The following is a 25,835-nucleotide window of genomic DNA, read 5'->3' on the forward strand; positions in this document are numbered from 1 at the left end:
AGACCCAAAGTTCGAGCGGTCGAGCAGGCTGATGGAGAAGAGCATCCCGAGCGCAGTGACCAGGCGGCGATCAATCTTGTGGATGATCTTGCGCTGCTGTGGGCGGGTAAACTCCTCGTCTTCGTCGAGGGCAGCTCCGGTGAGATTGCTCTCGGATTTTGCCTCGGGCATCTTGGTCTCCTCCACTTCCTGAATGGTACTATCGTCCTTCGCCCTTTCAATATCCTGAGAAGAAGTCATGGCTGTGGTGGGAAGATGTAGGCTGTAAGATCGTGTTGCTTGTATTAAGGCCAGACAAATCGACTTAAGATAGAGAAGTAGAGTCAGCCGTGCTGGGTGCGAGATGGGTTTGAAGTCTGGGATATATCACCTGCTTCGAGGACTCTCAGCCGGGTTACAAGGCTGGACAATACGAGATGTGGCCGTATTCTGGTGCCGAGATGGCTGTAGACGCGGGATCCGTTGCCTGAGGGACTCCTATAACTCTGGGGCCCCAGAAACCGTCGCCCATTGCCGCAGTCCAGTCCGGGGTTTCGGTAACAAGACAAAGCTGACCTCCATGACGGGCCAGAAGACATTGATGTGGTCGTCGCCGAGGCAGAAAAAGTCTATCGCTAGCTTCACTCCTGCCGAACTGACGGCAAAGACACCGATTGGGCCAGGACTGGCCCCGCTGACGCCAAAGATATGTCTACAATTGACATTCACGCCTTGAACAAGCGATAAAAGGACACGAGGGCGTGAATAACATACCACTGGCTTGAATCTGGCCACAATCTCGTGCTCGCAGAAAGGGAAACTTTAATTCACATGAACCAGCGTGAAAGAATCAATAGTAAATGCGGCAAGGAGCAACGGCGAACCTAGCTCTCGATATGCATAGCGGTGCTGTTTCCTCCCGATCGTGTCTGAAACAGATAGATGTCTGCATTGCTATCAATCATCTTGTCGCCACTGTACTCTGCAACGGTGGGTAGAGAGCTTGACGACGTTGGTAAACCCAACTTGATGGATAGGTCAGCCTTAACTCGCAATGGATACCCAGGATCAGGTTGCAACCGTGGTTACTTGCGGCAGTTGACAAAGGATGAGAGCAGCGAATTCTGTAGCCACGTAAATCCATGTAAATTCTGATCGCTGGACTCTCTATCACAAGCGGCGGTCCAGAGAATCTGACCCCTCAGGCTTGCTTCGAGGCTAGACCCGGTTCTAGAATTCGGAATGGGTCAATAAATATTGATTCATTCGCCCAAGTCACTCGCGGCTAGCTTGTGCTCGTTTGTGCTTTCATTAATAGACCTGTCGCTCGTATTCATACGGGACAAAAGAGGAAGTCCGGCTCCACCTCATTTGGTGGGCGAATCGGTGGGCGAATCGGCAGCTTGCCGCTTCCCACACAAACGAGTCTCCTGCCTAGCGATCTGTCGAGACATTCATGGCTCACCTCCGTGGTAAGTTGGCGTGAGGTGGTCTCCGCGTCGATCATCTTGAATTCATTCCGCTACCGGGCCATGAGGTGCCCGGCGTCCATGGTATGCTGTATTATGGCGTACAAGTAATATCGCCGCGAGGTAACTAACAACGTCGGGAGACACCCAAAGTCGAGCTTTTTCTCTTGCCAATCCCCGTCATGGAGAGCCCATTGGCGCCTTCGGCTCGCTGCTTTCACATTCCGGCACCTTGCCATTCTCTCTGCAAATCACCTTATAACCAGAAGGATATTCACCAATTGAATATCATCGGCCCGGGTTCCTCGTGGTGTAGAAAAGTGACACAGTCCTAGGGGTTCAAAGGATTCGTCCAAGCTTCCTCCAGCTTTTCGCACGATTGACTGTTCTTACCACCCATCGGCGTACCGAGACAAGCACAATATTCCCCATACGCACATCATTGGGATACTGTCATCATGGGCTCCGTAAGCATTCCTGCGCAACAGCAAGCTGCGATCCGTCAAGGGTCAGGAGAGACCGCCACAGCACCCCTGGGTAACATCGAAGTTCCTCAACCGGCCCCGGGTCAGATCCTGGTAAAGATCAACTGGACTGGCCTGTGTGCCTCGGACAAGTCCCTGCTGCACGATGAGTGGCAGGACTTCGGCGTCGCCATGAAGTCGGAGACGAAAGGGATTGCTGGCCACGAGGGTGCTGGGAATGTGGTTGCGCTTGGTCCCGGGACCGAGTCACGGTGGCAGATTGGTGACCGCGCGGGTGTCAAGTGGATAGCCAGTGTTTGTGGAGAATGCGAGTTCTGTTTGAACGGCGTTGATGAAGTGCACTGCATCGCTCAGATGAACAGTGGCTTCTCAGTGCCAGGTACTTTCCAACAGTACTGCCTAGCGGACTCACGGTACACCAGTAAGATCCCTGATGGCGTCAAGGATGAAGAGGCGGGACCGATCATGTGCGGTGGTGTCACAGCATACGTCGCTTGCAAGAGGTGAGTTCCGTTGTCTCGAATAGTTGAGTCGGCCAATCCTGATTGCTTCCCAGATCCTCTGTCAAGCCCGGACAATGGATTGTCCTGCCCGGCGCTGGTGGCGGTCTCGGCCACTTTGCAATTCAATACGCCCGCGCCATGGGTATGCGCGTGATTGCCATCGACGGCGGCGAGGCTAAAGGGAAGCTGTGCAAAGAATTAGGCGCCGAGGCCTTCATCGACTTCCAGACCACCAAGGACATCGCCGCCGAGATCATGAAGATCACACCCTACGGAGCTCACGGTGTGATCGTTACTGCGGCCACCAGGGAGGCTTACGGCAGCGCCCCGTCGTTCCTCAGACCCAGTGGCACCGTTGTCGCTGTCGGTTTGCCCAAAGATGCCACGGTTGTGGCTGGTGCTCCGCCTATCATGTTGGCGCTGAGACGACTTAACGTGGTTGGCAGCGTCGTTGGCAGCATGAAGGACGTGGAGGAAGCGCTAGATTTCACTGCGCGCGGTCTTGTCAAGGTGAGTTGCAAACCATGCAAGTTCAGTCTCCTGTGCCTTATCTTGACTAACACATTATCTTCTAGCCTATCCTCACTCGAGGCAAGCTGGCGGATTTGGATCAGTTTATAGACAAACTTGTGAAGGGCCAAGTTGCTGGTCGGGTGGTTCTAGAGGTTGCTGCGTAGGATGATGGCACACGTATATCTCCATCCGCCGCATATGTTATCGTTGAAACCTAAACACATGTCCTAGCTTCATTTGTGTCGTTGTGTTCATGGGAAGACAAAGCACGCCGAGTGGCACATTACCGTGGCAAGGTCGCCCATAATCTGCTTGCAACGGCATCCGACTAAATCTCGTGGGTCAAAATATCGAACAACCTGCTTTTGACTGAGGTAGAGGTGCATTATGAGAAGCAATTCGAAAGTCGACGAATAGACCCCATGTCTACCCTAAGTCGCTAAATATCCAGGCGTTGGTAGTCCTCAACTACGAGGCTGGAAAGGGGCACAACCATGACAGAGGAATAGGATGGTTGTGAGGGATCTAGGTCCTCTACCGAATGCCCCCAGAGCTAGACCAGAAGTCATTGTAGGTCACCTGATAGTATATAGCCTGAACAGAGGCCTAGGGAATCGATCATGTTCCTCCATGTTGTGCACGTAGGTATCCAGTTACGTGATGAAGCCCACTAGCCTTGTTCGTACGGCATTGCCCCACAGTCTTGGCGGCTTGGGGCTCGGCGGTGATGCCGCAACCAATCGGCATCGTGCCTCTGTTCCTTTTTGGGATCACAGGCTTCCCTCTCACAGCGGCCCCTAGCGGCAATCAACCGGATACTCTATGCTGCAGGGATCGGTAAAGAATCGACCATGGCATTCAGACCATTCTGTGGAGTGCCTTACGCAGGGTTCAGCAAGTGTAACCGGCACTAGGTTTATACGAGAAGCTGCCTTGGCTATTGAAACCAGTCCTGGAGATTAGGGACAGTTTTCGACTTTCCTTTTCAACCTTCAACCTCTCGACATATCTAGTGCGTCAAAAGCTCGCACTATAGCCTGCTTGAAATCTTTGTTTCACTTAGTTTCCAAGGCAACACCAGAAGAGTTGCAGAATGTTGGTGCTTCCTTGGCTTGGTTTCCTTCTCGCCACGATGCCGGGGGCGGCGACGGCAGCTAGAACCTCCTCAAAGAAGCCCAATATCCTTTTCATTCTCACAGATGACCAGGATTGGCACATGGAGTCCTTGGTACTCTCTCACAGCTCAAACGGTGCTCCGGACGCGTTACTAATCGTGCCTTCCAGCAACACATGCCTCTGCTCCAGAAATACCTCTTGAACGAAGGCACGCTCTACGCCAATCACTATTGCACTGTCGCCATCTGCTGTCCTTCGCGGGTCAATCTCTGGACCGGGCGTGCGGCTCATAATACCAACGTGACCGACTTGTTCCCACCTTATGGTATCGTCGCTTGTCTCATGCAGTGCGGTTCCAGCAGAGCTAATGCAGACCAGGAGGATATCCGAAAGTGGTCCGCGAAGGAATCAATGAGAATTATCTTCCGGTGTGGCTACAAGAAGCAGGATATAACACCTACTACTCTGGCAAGCTGTGGAACGCCCACAATGTCGACAACTACAACGCACCATATGTCCAGGGCTTCAACGGCAGCGACTTCATTCTTGACCCAAACACTTACCAGTACTTTAACTCCCGAATGTCTCGCAATGGCGGACCTCCGGTCAGCTACGAAGGCCAGTACTCACCAGATGTCACTGCGCAAAAAGCCTATGACTTTCTGGACGAGGCCTTGTTGCACGACGATCCGTGGATGCTGACGGTGGCACCGATCGCACCACATTCGAATTGCGTACTAGGTTCATTTGAAGACTTTTCGATCGACCATCCTCGATACGCAAAGCGCCACGCCCACTTGTTCAAGGACTACAAAATCCCACGAACGCCCGAGTTTAACCCTGAAAAGGTTTGTTGGCATTTCACTCTTGCGTCTGAACGACTGATTTTTTGCTAATCCTTCGACTCTTTCCTCTCCAGCATCACGGTGTGTCGTGGATGAAGGACCTTCCGCTCCTGAACGACACGGTCATCGAGTACAACGACGAATTCCAACGGTCTCGTCTTCGGGCTCTCCAGTCCGTTGACGAGATGGTGGAGAACCTGGTCAAAATGCTCGACAGGAAGGGAGTGCTTGAGAACACTTACATCTTCTACACAACCGACAATGGGTACCATATCTCACAGCACCGTAATTAAGAAAAAGAACTGTCCAATTCTCCGTGCCCAACGCTGACAAAGAGCAAAACAGGTCTCCATCCCGGCAAAGAGTGCGGATACGACACGGACATCCACATCCCCTTGATCGTCCGGGGCCCTGGGATCGCAGCAGGTCGCGTGACCGAGATGGTGACCTCCCACACCGACATCGCACCGACGCTGATGGGCCTCACGGGCGTCACGCGCGAGGACTTTGACGGAGCCGCCATCCCCTTGAACCGAGAGGAGACGCTGCTGCCATCGGCGGCATCATCCCCACGCTCCGAGCACGTCAACGTGGAATTCTGGGGCAAGGCGCTGCCGGAGGGGTTGTGGGGCAAATACGGCGACGAACTGGATCACCACATCGGCATGACGACCGCGGCGAGGAACAATACCTACAAGGGGCTCCGAATAGTGAGTGACGAGTATAGCCTCTACTACTCTGTGTGGTGCACCGGAGAGAAGGAATACTACGACGTCAAGGTATGTTATAAGGCATCAGAGTACGGCAAAAATGCAAATCAACCTCGCTGATCCGTCTTCTTCTTAGCTCGACCCCGGCCAGCTGGACAACTACTTCCTGGACGAGTCGCTCACGGCCGCCTATTCGATCGCCGGCCGGCCGTTCCAGCAGATCGTGGCGCGCCTCGACACGCTGATGATGGTGCTCAAGTCGTGCAAGGGCAGGGCGTGCACCGACCCGTGGGCCGTGCTGCACCCGGGCGGCGGGATCCGGTCTCTCGCCGACGCCCTGGGCCATCGCTTCGACGCGTTCTATGCCAGCCAGCCCCACGTGGAGTTCTCCTCGTGCGAGCTGGGTTACATCAAGGAGGTCGAGGGTCCCCAGCACGCCAATGTCCTGGTCGACGAGGACACCAGAGAGGTGGAGCATGGAGACGCGCCGGTCCAGCGCACGTTCCAATACCGGGGACCATGGAGTGCTTGGACGTGAGAGGGCAAGAACCGCCATTTCAGATGGGCAAACATCTTTGTGCAAATGTACTTGAGGTGAGGAACATGAGGACACCTCAGTCATATGCCTCTCCGCGAGCCCAAAAAAAACATCCTTGATACCGAGGGACAAGGTAATACAAGTAATTTGTACTCCAATACTTAGGATGGTGCAACACGGTAGAGCCAGCAATTTTGAACCTTGGCTGTAGTAGAGAAAGGTATTCCAAGTGCTCATGAGAAGACACTCCTCAAGTTTCTTCCGAAGTTGAAACACCCTCACGCGGGCATTACAGGAAAATAAAAGGGAAAGAGGAGATAGATGTTCAAGGCTTCAGGTCGATTCAAGATCAGGATTTCCCAATGTGTATGCACATAAAAAGCGAGAGACCAAGGATATTGTCTATCTATCTAGCCCTCGGCGCTCGTAGTGAGCTGGCCTCCTATAACTCTTATACTATGATTTAAATCTAGCATGCAATAGGTCCTCTATATGCTATCTTCTCCCTCTACCTATCCTTGGTGAGCGTGGCCTACTTAAGTTGAAGCCTAGTTTCTCGCGAAACAAGACCCACGAGGAGTGCAAGTGCTGAACATGCCATTCCAAGAACTGTTCCAGGTTAGTCTCTGGTCAAACCGGTGATCGAGGAGGGGATACACTTACGAAACACCCCTTGGAAACTCGCAACGTATGCTGGAAGCATGGTCATTCTGATGTCCGCCGACACATGTCGAATGTAAGAGATATCTACCAGGGCTTTTCGTATGATCTTGAATGAATGCATGGGTCAGAACGGACGATCCATTCACATCTCGAATTTCAAGAGTGGGTACTTACCTGTTCCTTGGACGGGAAATCCTGTAACACCTTATTGAGTCCGAGCCGCAACGTTGATTGGTAAATGGCATTTCCCAGACTGACTCCAGCCACTGATCCGATGTTCGAGCTGAGATACAGCCCAGAACCGGCAATGGCAATGTCTGCCTCTCCGACGCCTGCGCCAAGGCCAATGAAGATGGCTCCGTGTGCTACTCCAGTCGCCAATCCGACGGGAAAGATGAGGAGCGATTCGAGAAAGGTTGTGTTGCCACGCCACACAAGAACAAGTGCTGCAAAAGCTGCCATGGAAAAGAAAGAGCCAATAATCTGCGGCATTTTGTACCGACGTGACCTGAGAGGAATTTAGTTTAGGAAAATAACTGGGGAGTTACAAAGCAGGCGAGATGAGCATTCTATCACTCATTGCTCTGCTTGAAACGAAAAGACAATAGAGAGTAGAGATTTCGGCCATACCTCTGAATCCAAGCACCTGTTAGAAGGCCACCAATGGTGTTTCCAGCTACGGATGGCACAAGATATGCTCCTGCCTCCCCTGTGCTGGCCAGTTTGGTGACCTGAAAGTACATGGGGACTATCATCATCATCTGTTGGTTGCATTAGCTTGTGCAGAATTTAGAACATGACTTCTCAAGACAACGTACCGCAGTGACCGCCACCATCTGCAGACAGAGCATCATATAGCAGGTGATGACCACATAGTGACCAATAAGTCGAAGCGGGAAGATGGGTTCGACAGCCACATATCTCTCCACTAAGACGAATGCAATCATGCTGAAAACAATTGCGCCGCTGGAGATCCAGATGATGGGGTGATTCCAGGGGAGCTTCTGCCCACCCACATCAAGAACGATCAAGGCACACAGGATGGTCAGGCTCATCAGTGCTGCGCCCATAAAGTCGATGCGCTTAATTTTATCAGATATGCTCAGGTCGTCGCCCGACGTCTTCTGCTGTTTCGTCTTGACCTGCAGCTTTCGCTGAACGAGCAGGATGGCTACGATCACAATAGGGGTCTGACCCAAGAATGCCCTTGCACAGTGATCAGCAATTTCATGAACCCCAGAACTATTCTCGGGTGACGAGCACTCACCACCTCCAGCCAACGGTCTGAGCGATGAAGCCTCCAATGACTCCACCACAACTGCGCCCGGCAGTCTGCACGAGATTGACATAGCTCCTGTATACGGCGACCTTGTGTAGAGGTACGAGATCCGTGAGGAGGATCGAGACCATACACACCATTCCTGCACCTCCCGTACCCTCGATAACTCGGCCGACAAGGACTTGAGACATAGATTGTCCGAGTCCGGAAATAAGAGTCCCGGTAGCGAAGAGCCCGTACGAGACTTGAAGACAGCGCTTCCTCCCGAAGATATCGCTAAGTTTTCCATACTGGCTCCTTGTCAGAGTAGTTCGGGAAAGAGGGCATCACAAAGTCTTCACCAATGGCTGTGCCACGCACTGGGCGAGCATGTAGCTGGAAAGAAGCCAATCTCCATCCTGGAGTCGTTGAAACTCCGATGATATCTGACCGTAAGTTGCAAGGACAAGGCATAGATCAGCCTGAGAGACGAAAACACCTTATGAACAATGGTAAGATGCCCACAGCCGCGTTGAGAGGAATCATTCACTCGCCAATGATAAGGACCGCTATAACACCGGCCACTGACTTGCTGTCCTCAGGATCGTCAGGCGATTGTCGAGCATCTGGCTGCTCTGCGTCTGTCGGAGGAAAGGGTCCCTGTTGGCTGTGATTAGAGCCTTGTCAGTCATGAGCGATTATCCCTCACATTTTCGACCCTGACTGCTGCTGTAGGAGATTCTGATAGAAGAGGTGTAATTTCATCGGCCGTCTCTACCTCGCGTACGTTGGTGAAAGATTCGTAATGTGGTTTTGAGACTCCCATTTCACCCTTCATCTGCCAAAACATAATGATCAAGGAATGAATATTGTATGAGCACACGAGCGTCTCACTTTGGCCTTGCCGTGCCTCAAGAGACCAACAATTCTGAAATGGTTTTCTTTTGAAGAGGCCCAGCCGATCGCACCTGTGCCTAGGCACTAACAATTACCGTTGCCGTCGAATAGCCTGAGTTCCATATCCACTTCAATCAACGAATCGGTGTGGAGCGGCAGAAGTCGGCAGCTGCCGAGCATACCGAAAGCGGCATACCGAGCAAGTCGGCGAGCTATTCCAGGAGAATTCAGGGACGTCTCGCCCGCCAATATCTCAGGCAAGGGGAGCTACCGTTGATCTTCCCTAGAAAGCCTTTGCAATTAAGTGAGCAAGTCGGAAGCGTCTTTAGGCCTTGCGGTCAAGTGCCCAGAGCAGACTCGGCTCCCACACAAACGCTGGGGCCAGAGGAACCTTGTTGCCGACTGTATTCCCGAAAGCTGTGATCGAATGCCTCATCGGAGTGACGGTAGAGAGATGTGTACGACTGTCGAACCGATGTCTGACAGAGCCCGGTGTCTGTTAATACAGAAGCGCCCGCATAAGAGTAGGAGGTAGCTGCATTCGCATGTGTTTCAAACGCTGGGTCGCCTTCTTCTGCTTCTACATCATGTCTCCGTCGATTTCAAACAATGTCGGTCCTTCGCTGGACTGGACAGTGTTCCACAACATCATCAACGGTAAGCTTTCCACGGCAAGCCAGACCCGTCATAGTATCAATCCAGCAACTCTTGAGGCAAATCCGGAGGTGCCAGTCTCCTCAAAAGATGATGTTGAGCGAGCAATGGCTGCAGCCAAGGTCGCAACGAAAGCCTGGGCCGAGACCCCTTGGGACGAGCGAAAGCAGGCTCTAATCGCCTTCGCTGATGCACTCGAGGCCGAGAAGGAGGGGTTTTCGAAGATGCTGACCCAAGAGCAAGGAAAGCCGGTAAGAAAGCGAGAGCTTCAATTACCTTCCTTTCGTCAAGTCACTCGGCTCACCATCTTGATCACTATAGATCATGTTTGCGAGAATGGAGCTAGACTTTGCTTTAAATTGGATACGAGGAATCGCAGAGCTGAAGCTGCCGGTTGAGAAGGTCGAGTCAGATGACAAGACCATTGTCGTGCGATACACCCCTCTGGGTGTTGCTGTCGGCATCGTCCCTTGGAATTACCCCATCCTGCTCGCAGTGGGCAAGATCGTACCGGCAGTGATCACAGGCAATGCCATCATTGTCAAACCATCGCCATTCACTCCTGCCACCGGGATCAAGTTATGCGAACTGGCCCAACGGTTCTTTCCGCCAGGGGTTATTCAATGTCTCTCTGGTGACGACTCTCTCGGACCGATGCTCACCAGCCATCCTGTACCGGCGAAGGTTAGCTTCACCGGCTCAACATTCACGGGCAAGAAAGTCATGGAATCTTGCAGTAGAACATTAAAGCGAGTCACTCTTGAGCTGGGAGGAAAGGATCCAGCTATTGTTCTTGATGATGTCGATATTCCCGAGGTCGCATCCAAGGTCAGCACTTTCGAGGCGATCCAAACTTGACTCGAGATATACTAACGAAGTCTCAGGTTGCCACCCTGGCGTTCCTTAACTCGGGCCAGATTTGCATCGCTCTGAAGCGCATTTTCGTCCACGAAAAGATCATTGACCAGTTCCGTGACGAGATGGTCAAATTTACCAAGACCCTGCAGATGGGCGAGGGAAACCAAGAGGGTGTATTCCTCGGTCCAATCCAGAACGAAATGCAGTATGAGAAGGTGAAAGGGTTTTTCGACGACATTACGAAAGAAAACTGGACTGTCGCCGTGGGTGGTGAAAATCCTGAGGGAAAGGGATACTTTATCACGCCTACCATCATTGATCGGCCGGATGAGAAGTCGAGGATTGTAATCGAAGAGCCTTTTGGTGAGATATATTCCGTTGATCTTCGAGATAAGGAGCTGACACTAATATTTTCGTCTCCCTATAGGCCCAATCGTCCCTTTGCTATCTTTCAGTACAGATGAAGAAGCTGTTCAAAAGGCCAACGACACGCTGTACGGCTTAGGGGCCTCGATCTGGTCGGGCAATGTGGCTCGAGCGAACCGTATGGCTGAGAAGATCGAGGCTGGAAACGTCTGGGTGAATAATCATTTCGACCTAGATCCTAGAATTCCATTTGGCGGGCACAAGCAGAGTGGGATAGGAGCGGAGTGGGGGATCGCAGGCCTGAAGTCGTACTGCAACGTGCAGGCATTGTATTTGAAGAAAGAATAGAGAGATGAAGATGTAGTTCGGGATCCTGATGAATACGAGGCACTGCCAAGGAATTCGAGGGCCGGAACCCGGAACATAGAAACGCCGCCTGCGCATCCCACTCTACATTAAGAGAATTTCGATGTCAAGTAGTTGCACCAGACAATCTTGTCACCATGGATCTTGGTGAAGCTGGAGCGGCCCCAGTCATCCTGGCTGACTGGCTGGATCGCCTCTTGATTTACTGGCACGAGAACCGTGTTGTCTTGTCAACCATTCTCGGGCTATGCGTTCTCGCTGTCATTCTGCGGCGCAGGCATGCCCACCACATAGCACAGCGCGGCTCTCCAACCTTGGAGAAGGCAGAGTGGCTCACACAGAATGACAATGCTCATGCCCAGGTGGCAAGGGATGAAAAGATCCAGACTTCTTCCAGAAGCAGCCCTTCGCTCATATCTGGCCAGGCTCGAAAACCTCGAACTGCAGCCGCTGCAACCCGTGTTGTGACTGGCCGCAAGCCGGCGAGTTCGAGAGGGGGTCAGGCGGCGCTGCAGAGACGACGAGAGCCGTCTCGCATACAGCCACTGATCTTCTTCTCCTCCTTGACTGGAACTACTGAACGCCTTTCGAAGCAGGTAGCGGCGAACCTCGAGGAAGTCTCGACTTCGCAGCCCTCGATCCTGAGGCCTCAAGTATATGACATCTCATATGTTGATCTCGACGACTATTTCATATCAGGACCAAAAACGCCTGCGCCGAATGCAGATGTCTTGTACTTCTACCTCCTTTTGATCCCTTCCTACGATATCGACACCATTTTGAACACCTTCCTTGCCCATTTAGACGAGACACACAATGACTTTCGTATCGATACGGCACCACTGTCCACGTTGGCAGGCTACACGATATTTGGTATCGGTGATAAAGAAGGCTGGCCCACTGAAGAGAAGGGGTTTTGCTCCCAAGCTGTCGAGGTCGACAAGTGGATGGCTAAATTAACTGGCCGGAAGAGAGCATACCCCTTGGGCCTCGGCGACGTGAAAAACGGTCTCGACAAGTCACTGAAGGATTGGGTAGGTGGCGTATGCACTGTTCTCAGGGAGGTTAGCAAGACGGGTGCTCTGGGTGAAGGAATTCCCGGAAGCGGGGAACCCGTGGAGAGCGGTGACGAGGATGAGCCAGAGGAAATGGATGATGAGGTTGAATTCCCCGATTCTGGTCGCAACAAGAGGCGAAAGCTTGCAAACACCACAGATCTCGAGGATGTGGGTGGGAAGACTAATTCCTATGCGTCTCCAATCGCCATCGACTTTACAACCTACAGCTCTCGGCCGCCAGCACCACCGACCTTGAAGGCAATGGTTCCTAAAGAATCCCCGACTCACGCGGCTTTGACAAAACAGGGCTACACTATCGTTGGCACCCACTCGGGAGTGAAAATCTGCCGTTGGACCAAATCCGCCCTTCGAGGGCGCGGATCCTGCTACAAGAACTCCTTCTATGGCATTGCGTCCCATCTGTGCATGGAGACGACTCCATCACTCTCATGCAGCAACAAATGTGTCTTTTGCTGGAGACATGGCACCAACCCGGTGTCGACGACTTGGCGCTGGCAAGTTGACGATCCCCACTTGATCTTCGAGGGCGCGAAGGAAGGCCATTACAAGAAGATCAAAATGATGCGTGGCGTCCCCGGCGTGCGCGCCGAGAGGTTCGAAGAGGCTATGCGGATACGACACTGTGCTTTGAGCTTGGTGGGCGAACCCATCTTCTACCCGCGAATCAATGAGTTCGTGGGACTCCTGCATGGAGAGAAGATATCGAGTTTCCTCGTCTGCAATGCCCAGCATCCGCAGCAGTTGCGTGATTTGCGCCGTGTCACACAGCTGTACGTCAGTATCGACGCGAGCAACAAAGACAGTCTGCGCAAGATCGACAGGCCTCTACATCGGGACTTTTGGGAGCGATTCAATTCGTGCCTGGACATTTTACGGGAGAAGCGTTTTGTGCAACGCACAGTGTTCCGCCTTACGCTGGTCAAGGGGTTCAACGTCGAAGACGAAGTAGAAGGGTATGCCCACCTGGTGGCCAAGGGGCTACCCTGCTTCGTCGAGATTAAGGGCGTCACAGTAAGTTTTGCCGAACCCTCTCGTATGATTTGTTCAGAGACAGGACATTTTTGCTTCCGTTCCACGTCGATCTCCGGCACGTACTGATCAATCTTCACCTCTGCAGTATTGCGGCACAAGTTCTTCCGCCGGGGCCGGCCTGACGATGCAGAACGTCCCCTTTTACGAGGAGGTCGTGGCGTTCGTCGAGGCGCTGGACAAGGCCCTCGCGAAACGTGGGCTCGAGTACGGCATTGCCGCCGAGCACGCCCACAGCTGCTGCGTGCTGGTCGCGAGTAAGCGCTTCCTCGTCGACGACAAGTGGCACACCCTCATCGACTACGACAAGTTCTTCGACCTGCTGGAGAGCAGACGGGACTTTGCGCCCGAGGACTACTGCAGGGAGACGCCCCAGTGGGCGCTCTGGGGCAATGGTGGGTTCGACCCCCGAGACGAGCGGGTGGACCGGAAAGGAAGACCGAAGGAGAAGAAAACCGGCGACGATGTTGGTGAGGATAAGCGTGGATCAAGACCAGGAGAGGACAAAGTCGAGCTGGACTTCTGAAGCGTTGCCCTGAATACCGCCGGGAGGACTATTGATGTGAGAGCATCATTATGAAGAATGCGTTATGGCTGCTATGCTTGATTGCCCTGACTCTACGTGCTTTCCGGTGTAGCCGAGAGTGAAGATGCGAGACTCCTCAGGATCAACTACTGAAGGTGAAAAGCCACGAACAACATCTACTCGGAGCAGAATTCCCAAGAAGAAGTGAAGAGAGAGGGCGACGTTGCTCGCTGAGATGGTTGCTCGATTCTTTCTACCGTCAAATCGCGAGGCTCTCTAAACCGTTGACCATCATATCAAACAGACCTACCTACCTACCTTTTACTGCCGCATCCCTCCATCTATTGTCTCGTTTGTACAATGCCACACAATCCACCCTGGTCTAGTATTCAATGAGAGCCTTGAACTTCGAAAGGACGACTGGTGTTGCTGGTATCGCGATGGTTCGTGTCAACGGAGGCCCCATTCGAGGTTCCCTTAAAGTTGCTCCGAATATCTATCTCTTCATCGTTGACAGAAAACTCCGCCGTCCTCTTCAACCACGTGAGCTGCTTCTCTTGCTGGGTTTTGGACTGGGAATCGCAGCCTGCGGGACGATGCATTGCGTGGATCCCCTGATTGATCTCAGACTGGTCACTCGTAGACGTCCTTTCCACGGGTGCGTACTAATAACCATGGCCCTCCCATTCCTCTACAGTCGTGCTTTCACTTTGCCTTCGACCTCCTTCGCGTCCCTCTTGGCCCATTCCTTCATCAGTTTCCGCACAATCTTGCCGCTGGCCAGCTTGGGCACTTCATCGATGAACTGGACGCCGCCGGCCAACCGTTTGTGCCTAGCCACCTTGCTTGCCACAAAAGCTTTGATGTCCTCCTCGGTCGTCTTGCCCTTGGCCCGCTCTTGCAGAACGACATATGCTCGCGGGAGCTCTTCGCCGTGAACAGTGATCCCGACAGCAGCTGCATCTGCGACGTCATCATGCTCAAGCAGAACGGCCTCTAGTTCCGCCGGCGCCACTTGCAAGCCGTTGACTTTGATAAGCTCTTTCTTCCTGTCGACGATCCACCACTTGTTGCCCTTGCAGACGCCGACGTCGCCGGTCTTGAACCAGCCGTCCTCGGTCTTACTCTCCTTGGTGGCTTGTTCGTTTCTCCAATAGCCAAGCAGCATCTGTGGCCCCCTCAGCCAGAGCTCGCCCGGCTCGCCTTCCGCCGTCACCTCGTTCCCTTCCTCATCCATCAGCTTCGCCTCGGTGTTAGGCAGCAGATACCCGATCGAGCCGGTTAGATCCTTGGCCATTCCTGGCATCATAATGCCGGCACATGTGGTTTCAGTCATGCCCCAGCCCTGGACTACAACCACGTCGAATCGCTTCATGATCTCATTCTGCAAATCACTCTTCAGCGGTGCTGCGCCACAAAGAATTTGTTGGAGGCTGCTAATGTCGTACTTGGCCGTTTCGGGTCGTTTGCTTAGCATGACAAGAACGGGCGGGACCAGTTGAAGAGTTGTGATTTTGTAGTTTTGGATGTGCTTCAAGAAGTCTTCGTATACGAACTTGGGCATGACATAAACCGGGACTTGTAGACGGCAGGCAATGTTGATGGTCCATAACTGCGAATAGGCGTGATACAGTGGAAGGAACGCAAGCCAACGTTCAGGGCCAGGATCTTGTTCGGAGTACTGGGTGCCCTCGTATTTGTTGAAGATGGTTTGCGCAGCGTTCGAAATGAGGTTGCGATGCGTAATGCACACACCTTTGGGCAGGCCAGTGGTTCCACTCGAGAAGTTGATGGCAGCAACAGTTTGCAGGGCAGCGTCCCCTTCAAGAGGATCCCACTTCCAGGATTCAGCCTCTGATTCTGAGGCGACCATTGACCGCCAATCCCTGATGCCTTTCGTGGTTGGAGATTCGGCATCGGAGAAGATGAAAAGCCTGTCTAGAGGGATATTGGCTTGTTTGGCGGCAGCCACACCGGTATCGAGCAAGGAAGGATGGATGAACACAACTGCGGCCTCGATTGCCTTCATCTGGTGGGCGACCTCGTTGACCGTGTAGATGGGATTGGCGCCCGTAAAGAAGCGCTTGGACCCGGCGGCAGCAAGATACACCATTGGAACAAAGAGATGGTTCGGCGTGAAGACCATGACCGCTTGTTGCTGTTTGACGCCCAGTCTATCGAGACCAACTGCAAATCTCTTGACCCAAGATAGCATCTGGGCTGGTGAGAGGCTGTTGGAGGGATTCTCGGCATCTATCCATAGCGGCTTGTTGGATGGCGTCTTCTCAGGAGGGAAAACGTAGGAGAGAATGTTACATTTTGGAATATCCAACGGAGGATAAGGGGACGTGTAGGGCATTTTTGCTGGCCGGCTCTTGAATGAGAGTAGATCAGTTAGAAATGCTGCAGTGGTCCAAGATTCGAGCGAAGTCGAGGAGATGTCGGAAGAATATCAATCGTCAGGGCGGCATCCAGCATAAAGCCGAGTCGTCCGCGCTCTGTCCAGTCGATGGGGCGGGCTGGAGATAGACATCCACGGGCCACTCTTCTAGTCTGGGGGGCGATAGGCATTCTTGAGGCCGCAAGAGAAGGATAATGACTTCCGACATATAACCTCGGTCGAAGCTGAAGGAGATGGGGTTGAAAATGTGGAGGTTGGAGGCTGGAGGGCGGGATGCCGGCCACATGGCCGGAGAAAGACGGGCGCAGTTTGTGCTTGAGGGATGAATCGCCCACCGGAGGCGTCGGTGGTTCATGGATGTCCGCAGTGCGTAGGGGTTCGCTGGAGTCGATGGCGAGGAGAGGGTTAGTGCTGTCAAAGTCATGGCAGGAGAGGACCTAGGTGCGTATGTAGAGGTCAGTCATGCGTACCGTGGCATGGTACAGCTGGTAATGATTTCTCGATTCTTTGTAGATGGAGGAGCAGGGTGTCACGACCTTGGCGAGTACTTGGTGCCTTGTACCCTCCGAGGCTAACAAGGACCCCTGAGCTGCACCTTGAGCTATGAGGGGCGCCTAATCGGGCTACCAGTGAGATCTCTAGGTAGAGTACTCGGTACAAACATACCTACCTAGGCACTGTAATCTCTGTCGCGCAGCTCCATGATAACATCCCTGTCTTCCTGTGAGTTGCAGTGTCAGCTAAAACTGACTGATAGTGGTCTCGTCGGAGAAGAAGATTTCCACCTACTTGGGTCAATCGTTGCGGAATCTCAAATACGTATCGATCGTTTCTGATCTGAAATCCTGGAAGTCAGTGTCGAATTCTCATGCACAGGCGCCATCAGTGGGAAGCATTTCTGACTTGTTCACGAAACACCAAACCAGGAAACCTCATCGTGAGATACTTTTCCAAATCTACCCAGAGAAGGTTGTAGACGGGTATGGACTCCGCTACAAGTGTCCCTCGATCGTCGTCGTGTCTTTGGAATGGTTGGGTTCTTCGCCGTCGAGGGAAGCCCCAGCTGGGAGGTTCTCTCTTCTTCTCATGACCCGTATACGTGGGCTGAATGGCAGAGAGAGGCCCTGCAGTGCTTGTACGAAGCGTCACGCTGTCTGCACTGAGGGCTCCGGAGCTCTTGGACAAGATCTCATTCAGCTTGGCCCAAAGCAGCCTCGACGTTAATCTTTTCTTCGCTGGTACAAGGACTGATGAGTCCAACAGCTTCAGGATCTCGGGCGTCACGGTATCGCGCCGTGCGCTCAGAGTCCGTCGGGTCACTGCCGTGTTTGTTAATCGTCGGTGCCACTCTTTCACCTCCTCCAAGATATTTTCGCCGTCATGAAAGGAGTCAGTCTCGAGGTTGCCTTGGTTGTTTCCAGCCGCGCTGAGTCTTGCCGCGTGAAACTCCCTCACGCCGTCGTATCCCATTACCACGAAGCTTGCGACGATGCTCAGAACGCACCCAAGTGACCAGACATCTTGGGCTTGGGCTTCGGGTAGGCCGATCATTTTATCTTTGTGAAATTGACTGGTTTCTGGGGCACCTGTGGTGAATCGGCCATGAGCTAAGTTCTCTTTGCTTGTCTTGAGGTTACAAACCGCAAGTGAGATTTCCCACCCATGCTTCCATAGTGACGGGAGCCGTGTGTTGCTTGGTGAGCACTGCAAGGCCAAAGTCGCACAGCTTGAAGAGCGGTTTGCGTTCAGAGTCTGCAAAAACAAGAATATTTGAAGGTTTTATGTCTCGGTGGCATCTGTAGGATGAGACCTTTTCAGCATGCGACCCTGGGAGGATTAGATCATCTCACCCTTCAATGACCAACTCGCCCTTCTGGAACCGGTGGAGCAGCGAAAGAGTATGGGCGACCTCAATTACTCTTTTCCAGAAAAATGTAATGCTTTCGGGGGAATCTGGGGGAAGCGTGATTTCCAGGTAGTTCTCCAAGTCGCCTAATTCGGCGTGGTCCAGGAGCACGCTGCACAAGTCACCCTGCTGGACTATGCCGAGACAGGGACAAATGCCCTCATAGCCATCCGGGAACTCTCTCATAAGACGGTAGGCCGTCAGTTCCCTTGCAGCTGCCTGCAATCGGGGATTTTCGGACTCAAAGGCCACCGTATGCGCTATAGAGTTCCACCGTTCTGAGGACGCAACAAAACCCTTAAACGAGTATGTTTTCATCACCCAAAATTTCTGCCTGTGTCAGATCCTTCTCCTTCACACTCGCAGGAATCAAAAGTGCGCAGATACAGACCTTTGATTGAGAGTCGCTCCCTCCTTTGGATACGTTGTATGCTTCATAGCCCTCTATCCTCTCGAGCCGAACGCCCCATCCCTCGGAAAGGACATGGAGCCTGCGAAACGGCAGAATGTCCCTGGCATCGAGTATGGAATCGCCAATCACGGGTCGAACCAAGAAACGCCACTGCTCTTCAAAAAAGTCTGGCCAGAAATCGCAATCTCTCAAGGGTTCTGGACACGAGATCGTGAACGGAAGGCGAGAGTCCTGCAGTGATATATGTCCGACGAATAGATGTATGAACCCCAACTCGCCAATGTTCAGAAGGATGTAGAAGACCTTTAGATACTTGTTCTTGATAAGGAAAGGATCGAGGCCAGGCGGTATAAACCCTGTATATGCATACATTAGCAATCGATGGATGAGGGAGTCGTCCCGAAGCATCTGGTCTTCGAGAACAGCATCCGGCACAAAGCTACAGCCCTCTCCTCTGGAAAGGCGAATTCCACCCAGACTCTTTTCGGCAAGTGTACGTCTTGTTGTTTGGCTAGTATCGCAGTCAGCAAGAATGAACTGCGATCCTTCGGCGGAGTCTTACAGTTCATAAGCGTTAGATATGAAGGGTTTGAGTATCGGGTCAGAAAGCTGTTCCTCCATCGTTGGAGCACCAAGAGGGTCTCTGAGAGCATCACCTCTCTGGATCTTTGTGAAGACAGGAGCCCAGTCATGGTAGGGGATCTCCTCGCTGAACAGAATTTCGGAGTCTGAAACAAACATCTCCGGATCGACCTGTTCATCAAGCCCCGCGACATCCTCAGCAGGAGAACTGAGCATGAAATTCTTCACAGTACTTCGACTCCCGCTTGCTAATGCTGAATCTGCAGAAATGCTTTTAGAACGGTCACCGTCATCTTTCGTAACCTCGAGTGGCCCATCTGGAAGTGGCAGAGACTTGAAAGCCACTTGCTGAAGATGCTGATTGACGTGCTCCTCTATGTTTCCAGACGTGTGGCCGCAAAGGGGACAGGAATCGAAGATCTTCTCAATGAAGAAGACACTGTTGTTGGTGATCAACCTCATCTGCGATTCTGTATACTGCCCCGGATGCTCAGTTCTTAAATGCGACTCGAATTCAGTCGCTGTTTCGTACATCCCACCGTGGGCTCTTGTATTGCAGCTCCATCGGAGTAAATGCCGTGCACGCATGTGGTCTTTCCAGTCCTTGCTATTTGCGTACAGCACATCACCACTGTCGCAATTGTCGAAAAGGCAGACATACGGCTCGGCATCGTGCTTGACATGCTCGCTAGGGTGTTAATGGTCAGAACGTTCACTTGCTGCTACTGGAACAAGTGGATGCTCACTGCCAGTCTTTCAAGTCTTTGAATTTACTCGTAGGAAGAACAAGACAACAATAAGGACACTCAAAGTCGCTGCCGTTCATCATCGCTCGAGGTGGGGGTACGATCTCCAGTTCATAGCTCCCAGCAGGCATTTCCGAGATTTTCGTAATGCGTGAACGAGCCATAGATTTGCGGAATTTCTCTGGATCTGGAGCCGTGCTGGATAGGCTGCTGTACGCGACGCTCGCAGGATGCCTAGGTCTATCCTCGAGTGGCTCTCTGGGAAGGTCACTTCCACCGCTGCCTGTGGGGTTGGCAAGGGGCGCCTTAGCCTGAAGAACTGCGTTTTCCATATGATAATCGAAAAGGCCCCGCCGTTTCCCTTGGTTTGCGCGACGGTGTTCGATGCGCAGTCGTCGCTGTATCATTGCCGCCACCAAGCGTTCGAGGAGCAAGCGCAATGATTCGTCCTCCGGGGTTGGTCCAGCTTCACTATCACTTGAGTCCCCTTCCGTACGAATGGTTGCAATATTACTGCCAGCCGGTATCTCAAACTCACCTTCAGGCGCAGCACCTTTGTATTTTGTTTGCTTGGGGCGCAAGGCTGGGAAGTCGCGGAGGATCCAAAATTCGAAAAGATGCTTGAGGGTTCTCGCATATTCATCTTCTAGGGACGGCTGAAACCTGCTGACGTGACTTCCTAGACATGCCCTTCGGATAATATTCGAAAGTCTGTAGAGCCAGCTCGTATGGTCATGGATTGCCCTGAATGCCGGTTCTGTCTCGCTGAGAACCCTCTGATGTTGATCTTCGTGGTCAAGCCAAAGTGGAGATTCATAAACGGCACTGTCCTTTAGTCTCTGGATTACTGTCTAGAGTTAATGGGGACGTATCTGCTTCCGTGCTCTTGGCTGACCTACTCTCATTGAGTCTGTCGGAGATTACTTCGAGATGATCCAGTACCAGCTCTTGCGCCTCCGGGAGGTCTTTGAGACGATAGTCTAACGATGCGTGAATGTGTGGTGGAAGAGCCCCGATGTTCGACGCCCATAGTCTTAGTCGCCCGAGTTCATCTCTCATTTGCGTCCATGCAGCCTGCTCTTGTGCATCCTTTAGTACAGTTAGGGCTTTCTCAAACAGCACGAAGCAGAATTGAGCTCCTTGAAAAATAAGGCGTTCGTCAGGATGATTGTCCATGTCGATGCAAATATCGCTTGAGGAGCCAGCAGCGATGCGAGGATGCCACCCTCTCTCGCTGCGTTTGGAATATTGACCTTTGTTGAATGTGCTATTACCGAAGAGTTGATTTATTGTTCTCAACCGCGGACCTGGCGTTCACCGCGCGCCCATCCTTTCGATTCCTGCTTCCACAGAGATAAGGCTTAGAGACCAAGTGAGGCTGGTTGCAACTTCTGGCTGAATAGACAAAGCCAATGGGGTTTAGCTGGTTCAAGTTTGCCCCTCGCCTGCCGTGATCCCGATCGCTATGGAACGGCGCGTAGCGAGCTGTCCAAATCACTCCGCTTCAGCTGCATGCTTGGGAACAGCAGCCAGCATAACTTGACGAAACAGACTATGCCTTCGACAGAGTCTGTTGGTTCGGCTCATTCCAAGTGAAGCAGAGCACCCTCTTTGAAAATGCCAGCTGTCTTCTCGACTGAGAGCGGGGGACGGGACAAGGACTTCAAGCCTTTAATGTTCGACAATTTCGAAGCCAAGATTGCTTCTTTATCCGCAGTTCTCCACGACTTCAAACAAGTCTGCAGGATCTTTCGATCAGCTACTCGTGAGGGGGAGCAAGTGGCTCGAGAGTTCTGGACCACCTTAAGAAGCGCTGTTGTCATAGCGCAAGAGCATGTGTCGACGTTGGCAAGCAGTGGGAGCAGCAGCGGTGGTGGTGTCTGCGCGCTGGTAGACCGTATCCTCGATTCCCTGGAGAACATTTTTGATGACAACAATGTCGGTAGCAGAGCCACGGCACTGGCTGTATGTTCCTCATTCTGCTCTATCCTGGAACAGCTGCTTATGGTTGGCTTAGTCGTCGGGAACGAAACGATATAGTCGCCTGGAGATTGTCCATCACCATCTCCACAACGTCGACTCTCCCAATAAAAGCCTCGTGCTTCTCTTGTCGGTGCAAGATCTTCTGGACTCCAAAAAAGCGCACCAAGTCAAGCAGAGTATTGAAGAATGGGTCGACGACTTGGAGAACCTTGATGATGATCAGCTGGAGCCCATCCTCCCGCCGGAGCAGCCGCCTCGTATCAACCAACTCGGCAACGTCAGCGAATTGGCCCAGTTGACCTATACAACCCTATTTGGGCATCTAGAGAATCTTGCCACATGTCACAAGCATCAACAGCACGCTGCATATGCCATGCTCGCGACCTATTCCGAGTTGGAAGAAGACTACGAGGACTTTCATTTTGACTTGGTCTTCTCCGTGGACGGCAGCCAGGCATATTGGGAAGAGGTGAGAGTCCACAGTTTCAGAAGCGAGTACGTCTGTTTTCTGTCATGCCTGATGCTAAACGTCGGCTCTCAAGGACCGGCCACCGTTATGGTCGTTTGGCAGTCTGCTAATAGGGGTGTAGTGCCCAGAGTGGTGTGCGCTGGGCTCGAATAGGTCCGGAGTCAAAGAGAATCAAGGACTGGCTCCTTCCCAGACCGATGTCAGTACGCCAGATTTGCCACTCCCTGGGAAAGAAGGATCTCTCAAGGTCTCGCCGTCGGAACTGGTTACAAAAATCCACCCAAGGCTCACCAATGCATGAGATATGGGATCACCAACCGACGAATCGACAGTTCTTGCCATATGAACACTACCGACTGATCTCCTACGCAGACTGTCTCTCAAACGAAGTGGGACCGATGGTTAGTTTCTCCAAGCTCGTTCTGGCTGTCATCCTCAGTTACTCCTTGTTTTATCTTTGCGAAGGTCCATGGCTCCCGAGTCGCTGGCCAAGACATGGTATCAAATTCTTCCGGGCAGGCAGCACAACGTTCCTGCGACCGCTGTTGTACGTACCTATCTTTTCTGGCTATCCGGACACTGCACAAGCTTATGAGACTTATCACCAATACCCTGTCCTGGTGGGATTCGCGACAACTCTTCTAGAGATTCACCAGGGGCGGACGCTACAGTCAATCTTAGACTTAACGGAAGATATCACTGATGTTGACGACGAATGGGCTAGAGCTTGTGAGGCCTACGACAAGTGTAAAAAGAATATCTCAGAAACACAATACAAAGAGGTCATCGAAGCATGTTTGAATGCACGCTTTGAGCTCCAGGAACTGTGTGAGGGCCAGGAGTTCCAGCAACAAATATTCCACAAGATAGTGGCACCTCTCGTCACCTTGCTGGAAGAAGCTTTTGGGAACTTCAGCCCCATGAGTGATCTCGATGCGCAAGCCTCGCGCCTAGACCTAAGCACAGGTCTACTTGTCACAGAGGTCCAAAAATCGCAGGATGCCCCACGATACACCTTGTACAAGATTGATCGGTTAGATTCCTCAACCAACCCCATTTTGACCGCACGGCAGGGTAAGGCGTCAGCCTCCGGGACGACATCTCAGACTTTGGTGTTGTCGGATAGCCTCTATGGGGAGGAAGAGCCACTTTCAGAGTCATCTGCTGAGTAAGTACTTCCCCTTGCAACATTGCACGATGGTTTGGTGTCTTTTCGTAGTCGGTACCGGCTGTCGGAGCCTTCCAGACCCCAATGCGAACCTTTTTTAGGTAGCTTGACTTTGATGCTTACGCAAAACAGGTGCTCTCATACCGACCGGTGGTTCGACGCCTTGCATGCCGCCGACAGTTTCAGGACCCTGAAGCGCCTCAGTCTCGACGACACAACTCGGGTCAGAATTGCAATTCTCGATACCGGCCTGGACCGCAACCACGGGCTTGTGCGGGAGCACAAGGAACGAATTAGAGCCGTGTGCGACTGGGTCGACGGTGACGGTTCAAACGACGATGACTGGAGCGGCGACGAGGTCGGGCACGGCACGCACATTGCATGCATTATTCTTGCCAACGCACCGAATGCAGACGTGTTTATAGCTCGTATCAGCAAGACCCGAGCCCTCAGACATAGGCATACGCTGCCAGTTGCCAAGGTGAGACATAACCCAATCTGAATTGCCCAAGATGATGCCAATCCAAAATCTAGGCGTTGCAAAAGGCCAGAGACCGGTGGGAAGTCGACATCATAAACATGTCATTTGGCTTTCGAGACGCATCTCCGATAATCGACGACGAGTTGAAAAAGGCCATCAACCAGGACATCCTCGTGTTTGCGGCCGCCTCCAACGCCGGGGGCAATCTGCCACGCTCGTATCCTGCGTTTCGCGATCAAGTCTTTGGGATCCATTCGACAGATGGTAGAGGCAATCCATCCAAATTCAACCCCACGCCGCTCAAGGACGGCAACTTCAGCACTGTGGGCGAGCTGATTGACTCGGCGTGGCCGAGTAAGGATCGGATGGGCTCTTCAGCAGTTTCCGTCTTCAGCACTCGGAGAATGTCTGGGACGTCGTTCGCGACGCCAGTTGCCGTCAGCATTGTCGCCCTCTTGTTGGATTACTTTGGACAAAACATGCAGGATGAGGTGACGATCTTGAAGATGAAAGAGTTCAACGGCATGAGAAGAATTCTTGCATTGATCTCCAACGAGAGGCAGGGGTTTAACTACATGAACCCTTACACCTTTTTACAGCAAAGCCAGGAGGACATTCGGCGGAGTATTCGTAACGCATTGAATATGAAAACGCTTTCATAGAACTAACGCTTCAAGAGTAGACAAGCTTTCAGGGAGAGAAAGAGCGAGACCACGTCGGAGAGTCACTCACTGCTTTTCCAGGCAATCCACTCTCGGCTAGTCAAAAGCTCAATCCTCTTCGAAGTCGGTTGATTTCATGACGACCACTTGTTCCTGGTCGTCAGCAACAATTTCCCCAGAGCCCCGAACGTCTTCTGCAACAAAATCGACATCTTCCTCGGCGGAATCGTCGTCCTCGGCGTACATCGCCCCAGTATCGTAGACCTTGGAGTCGACGGCAGAACCGTCTTTCACGCACAGCTCCAGCACTCTAAACGCGAAGACGAAGTCATCCGAGCCCTCCCAGCCGTGGCTCTGGCTTGTGCGAGACGTGGGGTTGATCCTGGCTCCCACCGAGCCGGGCACGCCAATCGCGGGCGTCGCGTCGACGCCGGCATCGAGACTGAAGCCGAATTCCGCAGACCGGCTGCTTTTGGCGCTCGGCCCCGTCACGGTCTTGACGCCGTTGATCATGAAGACCCTCTTCCGCCGGAAGCGCCTGTGCTTCAGGTAGCTGCGCACGCGCGGGTCGTTGAGCCTCGCCCGGAGATACTGCTCGGTGGGCCACAGCTCGACCGTCTCGAGGGCCTCGAATTGGAACGACGCGGCGTCGGCGCGGCCGAGGTCGACCCCGGCGTCGACGCCCACCCCGGCGATCTGCTGCAGGAACTTGGTGTAGATCCCGAACGCGCCCGTCGTGGCCCTTTCGTGCGTCCATTCGACCTTGGTCTTGCCCGCCAGCTTCGTCACGTCGGGCAGTTCATGCGGCGCGACCGCGACGAGAGGCGGCACGGGGTCTCTCGGGGAGGTTATGATGTTGCCCAAAGCTATGGGTCCTCCTGGCGGGTAGTCCCAGCTCGGGGGGTAGAAATACTTCTTTTGCTGATTGGCCATTGCTCTTCGCAGAAGGGATAAAAAGGCTATCGAGCACTGCGAGAGAGAGCGTGGAAATACGTCACGAACCTAAGGACCTTCATGTACACCCAGTCTACAAAGACTTCCGGCTGGATCGCAGGCACCGCAGTCTGCCTTTCAGCTGCGGCTGAAGAGCAGTTGAGCCGCCCTGCATGGATCAGCGTAATGATATGATGCGCTGTCCGACTTTGGTTGGGCGCAGGTATCGACCAACGTG

At 52.8% G+C, this 25,835-nt stretch overlaps 7 protein-coding genes across 8 annotated transcripts; 2 read left to right on the forward strand and 5 right to left on the reverse strand.

Moving 5' to 3' along the window:
- Positions 1–6,595: 6,595 nt before the first annotated feature.
- On the reverse strand, positions 6,596–8,389 carry PV07_00666 (uncharacterized protein; the record flags this gene model as incomplete). The annotated part of the gene is made up of 5 exons (XM_016387137.1): positions 6,596–6,767; positions 6,822–6,927; positions 6,996–7,329; positions 7,452–7,582; positions 7,640–8,389. 5 exons carry the CDS (start codon positions 8,387–8,389, stop codon positions 6,691–6,693), a joined length of 1,398 nt encoding a protein of 465 aa, XP_016254065.1. The 3' UTR covers positions 6,596–6,690.
- Positions 8,390–11,325: 2,936 nt separating this feature from the next.
- Positions 11,326–14,285, forward strand: PV07_00667 (uncharacterized protein). The gene is made up of 2 exons (XM_016387138.1): positions 11,326–13,310; positions 13,417–14,285. The coding sequence occupies exons 1-2, from the start codon at positions 11,358–11,360 to the stop codon at positions 13,852–13,854; spliced, it is 2,391 nt and encodes a 796-aa protein (XP_016254066.1). The 5' UTR covers positions 11,326–11,357; the 3' UTR covers positions 13,855–14,285.
- On the reverse strand, positions 14,097–16,488 carry PV07_00668 (uncharacterized protein). Its single transcript, XM_016387139.1, has one exon. It carries the CDS (start codon positions 16,211–16,213, stop codon positions 14,546–14,548), a length of 1,668 nt encoding a protein of 555 aa, XP_016254067.1. The 5' UTR covers positions 16,214–16,488; the 3' UTR covers positions 14,097–14,545.
- A 227-nt stretch (positions 16,489–16,715) lies between these two features.
- On the reverse strand, positions 16,716–18,347 carry PV07_00669 (the record flags this gene model as incomplete). 2 transcript variants are annotated; one of them, XM_016387141.1, is made up of 6 exons in its annotated part: positions 16,716–16,869; positions 16,926–16,976; positions 17,045–17,092; positions 17,159–17,841; positions 17,897–18,051; positions 18,106–18,347. In XM_016387141.1, the coding sequence occupies 5 exons, from the start codon at positions 18,345–18,347 to the stop codon at positions 16,926–16,928; spliced, it is 1,179 nt and encodes a 392-aa protein (XP_016254069.1). In that variant the 3' UTR covers positions 16,716–16,869. The 2 variants fall into 2 exon arrangements, with proteins under 2 accessions (XP_016254069.1, XP_016254068.1); XM_016387140.1 differs by having other exon boundaries at positions 16,716–16,976.
- A 784-nt stretch (positions 18,348–19,131) lies between these two features.
- Positions 19,132–20,233, reverse strand: PV07_00670 (uncharacterized protein; the record flags this gene model as incomplete). Its single annotated transcript, XM_016387142.1, has 2 exons — positions 19,132–19,843; positions 19,902–20,233. The coding sequence occupies 2 exons, from the start codon at positions 20,231–20,233 to the stop codon at positions 19,132–19,134; spliced, it is 1,044 nt and encodes a 347-aa protein (XP_016254070.1).
- A 1,285-nt stretch (positions 20,234–21,518) lies between these two features.
- Positions 21,519–24,664, forward strand: PV07_00671 (uncharacterized protein; the record flags this gene model as incomplete). Its single annotated transcript, XM_016387143.1, has 5 exons — positions 21,519–21,866; positions 21,919–22,379; positions 22,475–23,521; positions 23,654–24,002; positions 24,056–24,664. The coding sequence occupies 5 exons, from the start codon at positions 21,519–21,521 to the stop codon at positions 24,662–24,664; spliced, it is 2,814 nt and encodes a 937-aa protein (XP_016254071.1).
- On the reverse strand, positions 24,607–25,670 carry PV07_00672 (uncharacterized protein). The gene has a single exon (XM_016387144.1). The coding sequence runs from the start codon at positions 25,595–25,597 to the stop codon at positions 24,773–24,775; it is 825 nt and encodes a 274-aa protein (XP_016254072.1). The 5' UTR covers positions 25,598–25,670; the 3' UTR covers positions 24,607–24,772.
- Positions 25,671–25,835: the final 165 nt, after the last annotated feature.

This window comes from Cladophialophora immunda, assembly GCF_000835495.1.
Source record: "Cladophialophora immunda strain CBS 83496 unplaced genomic scaffold supercont1.1, whole genome shotgun sequence".
Taxonomy (NCBI): domain Eukaryota; kingdom Fungi; phylum Ascomycota; class Eurotiomycetes; order Chaetothyriales; family Herpotrichiellaceae; genus Cladophialophora; species Cladophialophora immunda.

What these genes read in the sequence shown, in the direction of transcription:
- PV07_00668 (XM_016387139.1), bottom strand. Translation starts at nt 16,213, where the DNA reads ATGCCCTACACGTCCCCTTATCCTCCGTTGGATATTCCAAAATGTAAC.
- PV07_00672 (XM_016387144.1), bottom strand. Translation starts at nt 25,597, where the DNA reads ATGGCCAATCAGCAAAAGAAGTATTTCTACCCCCCGAGCTGGGACTAC.
- PV07_00667 (XM_016387138.1), top strand. Translation starts at nt 11,358, where the DNA reads ATGGATCTTGGTGAAGCTGGAGCGGCCCCAGTCATCCTGGCTGACTGG. An exon ending in TCGAGATTAAGGGCGTCACA is followed by an intron (nt 13,311 to 13,416) that starts GTAAGTTTTGCC and finishes TCACCTCTGCAG; the next exon opens with TATTGCGGCACAAGTTCTTC.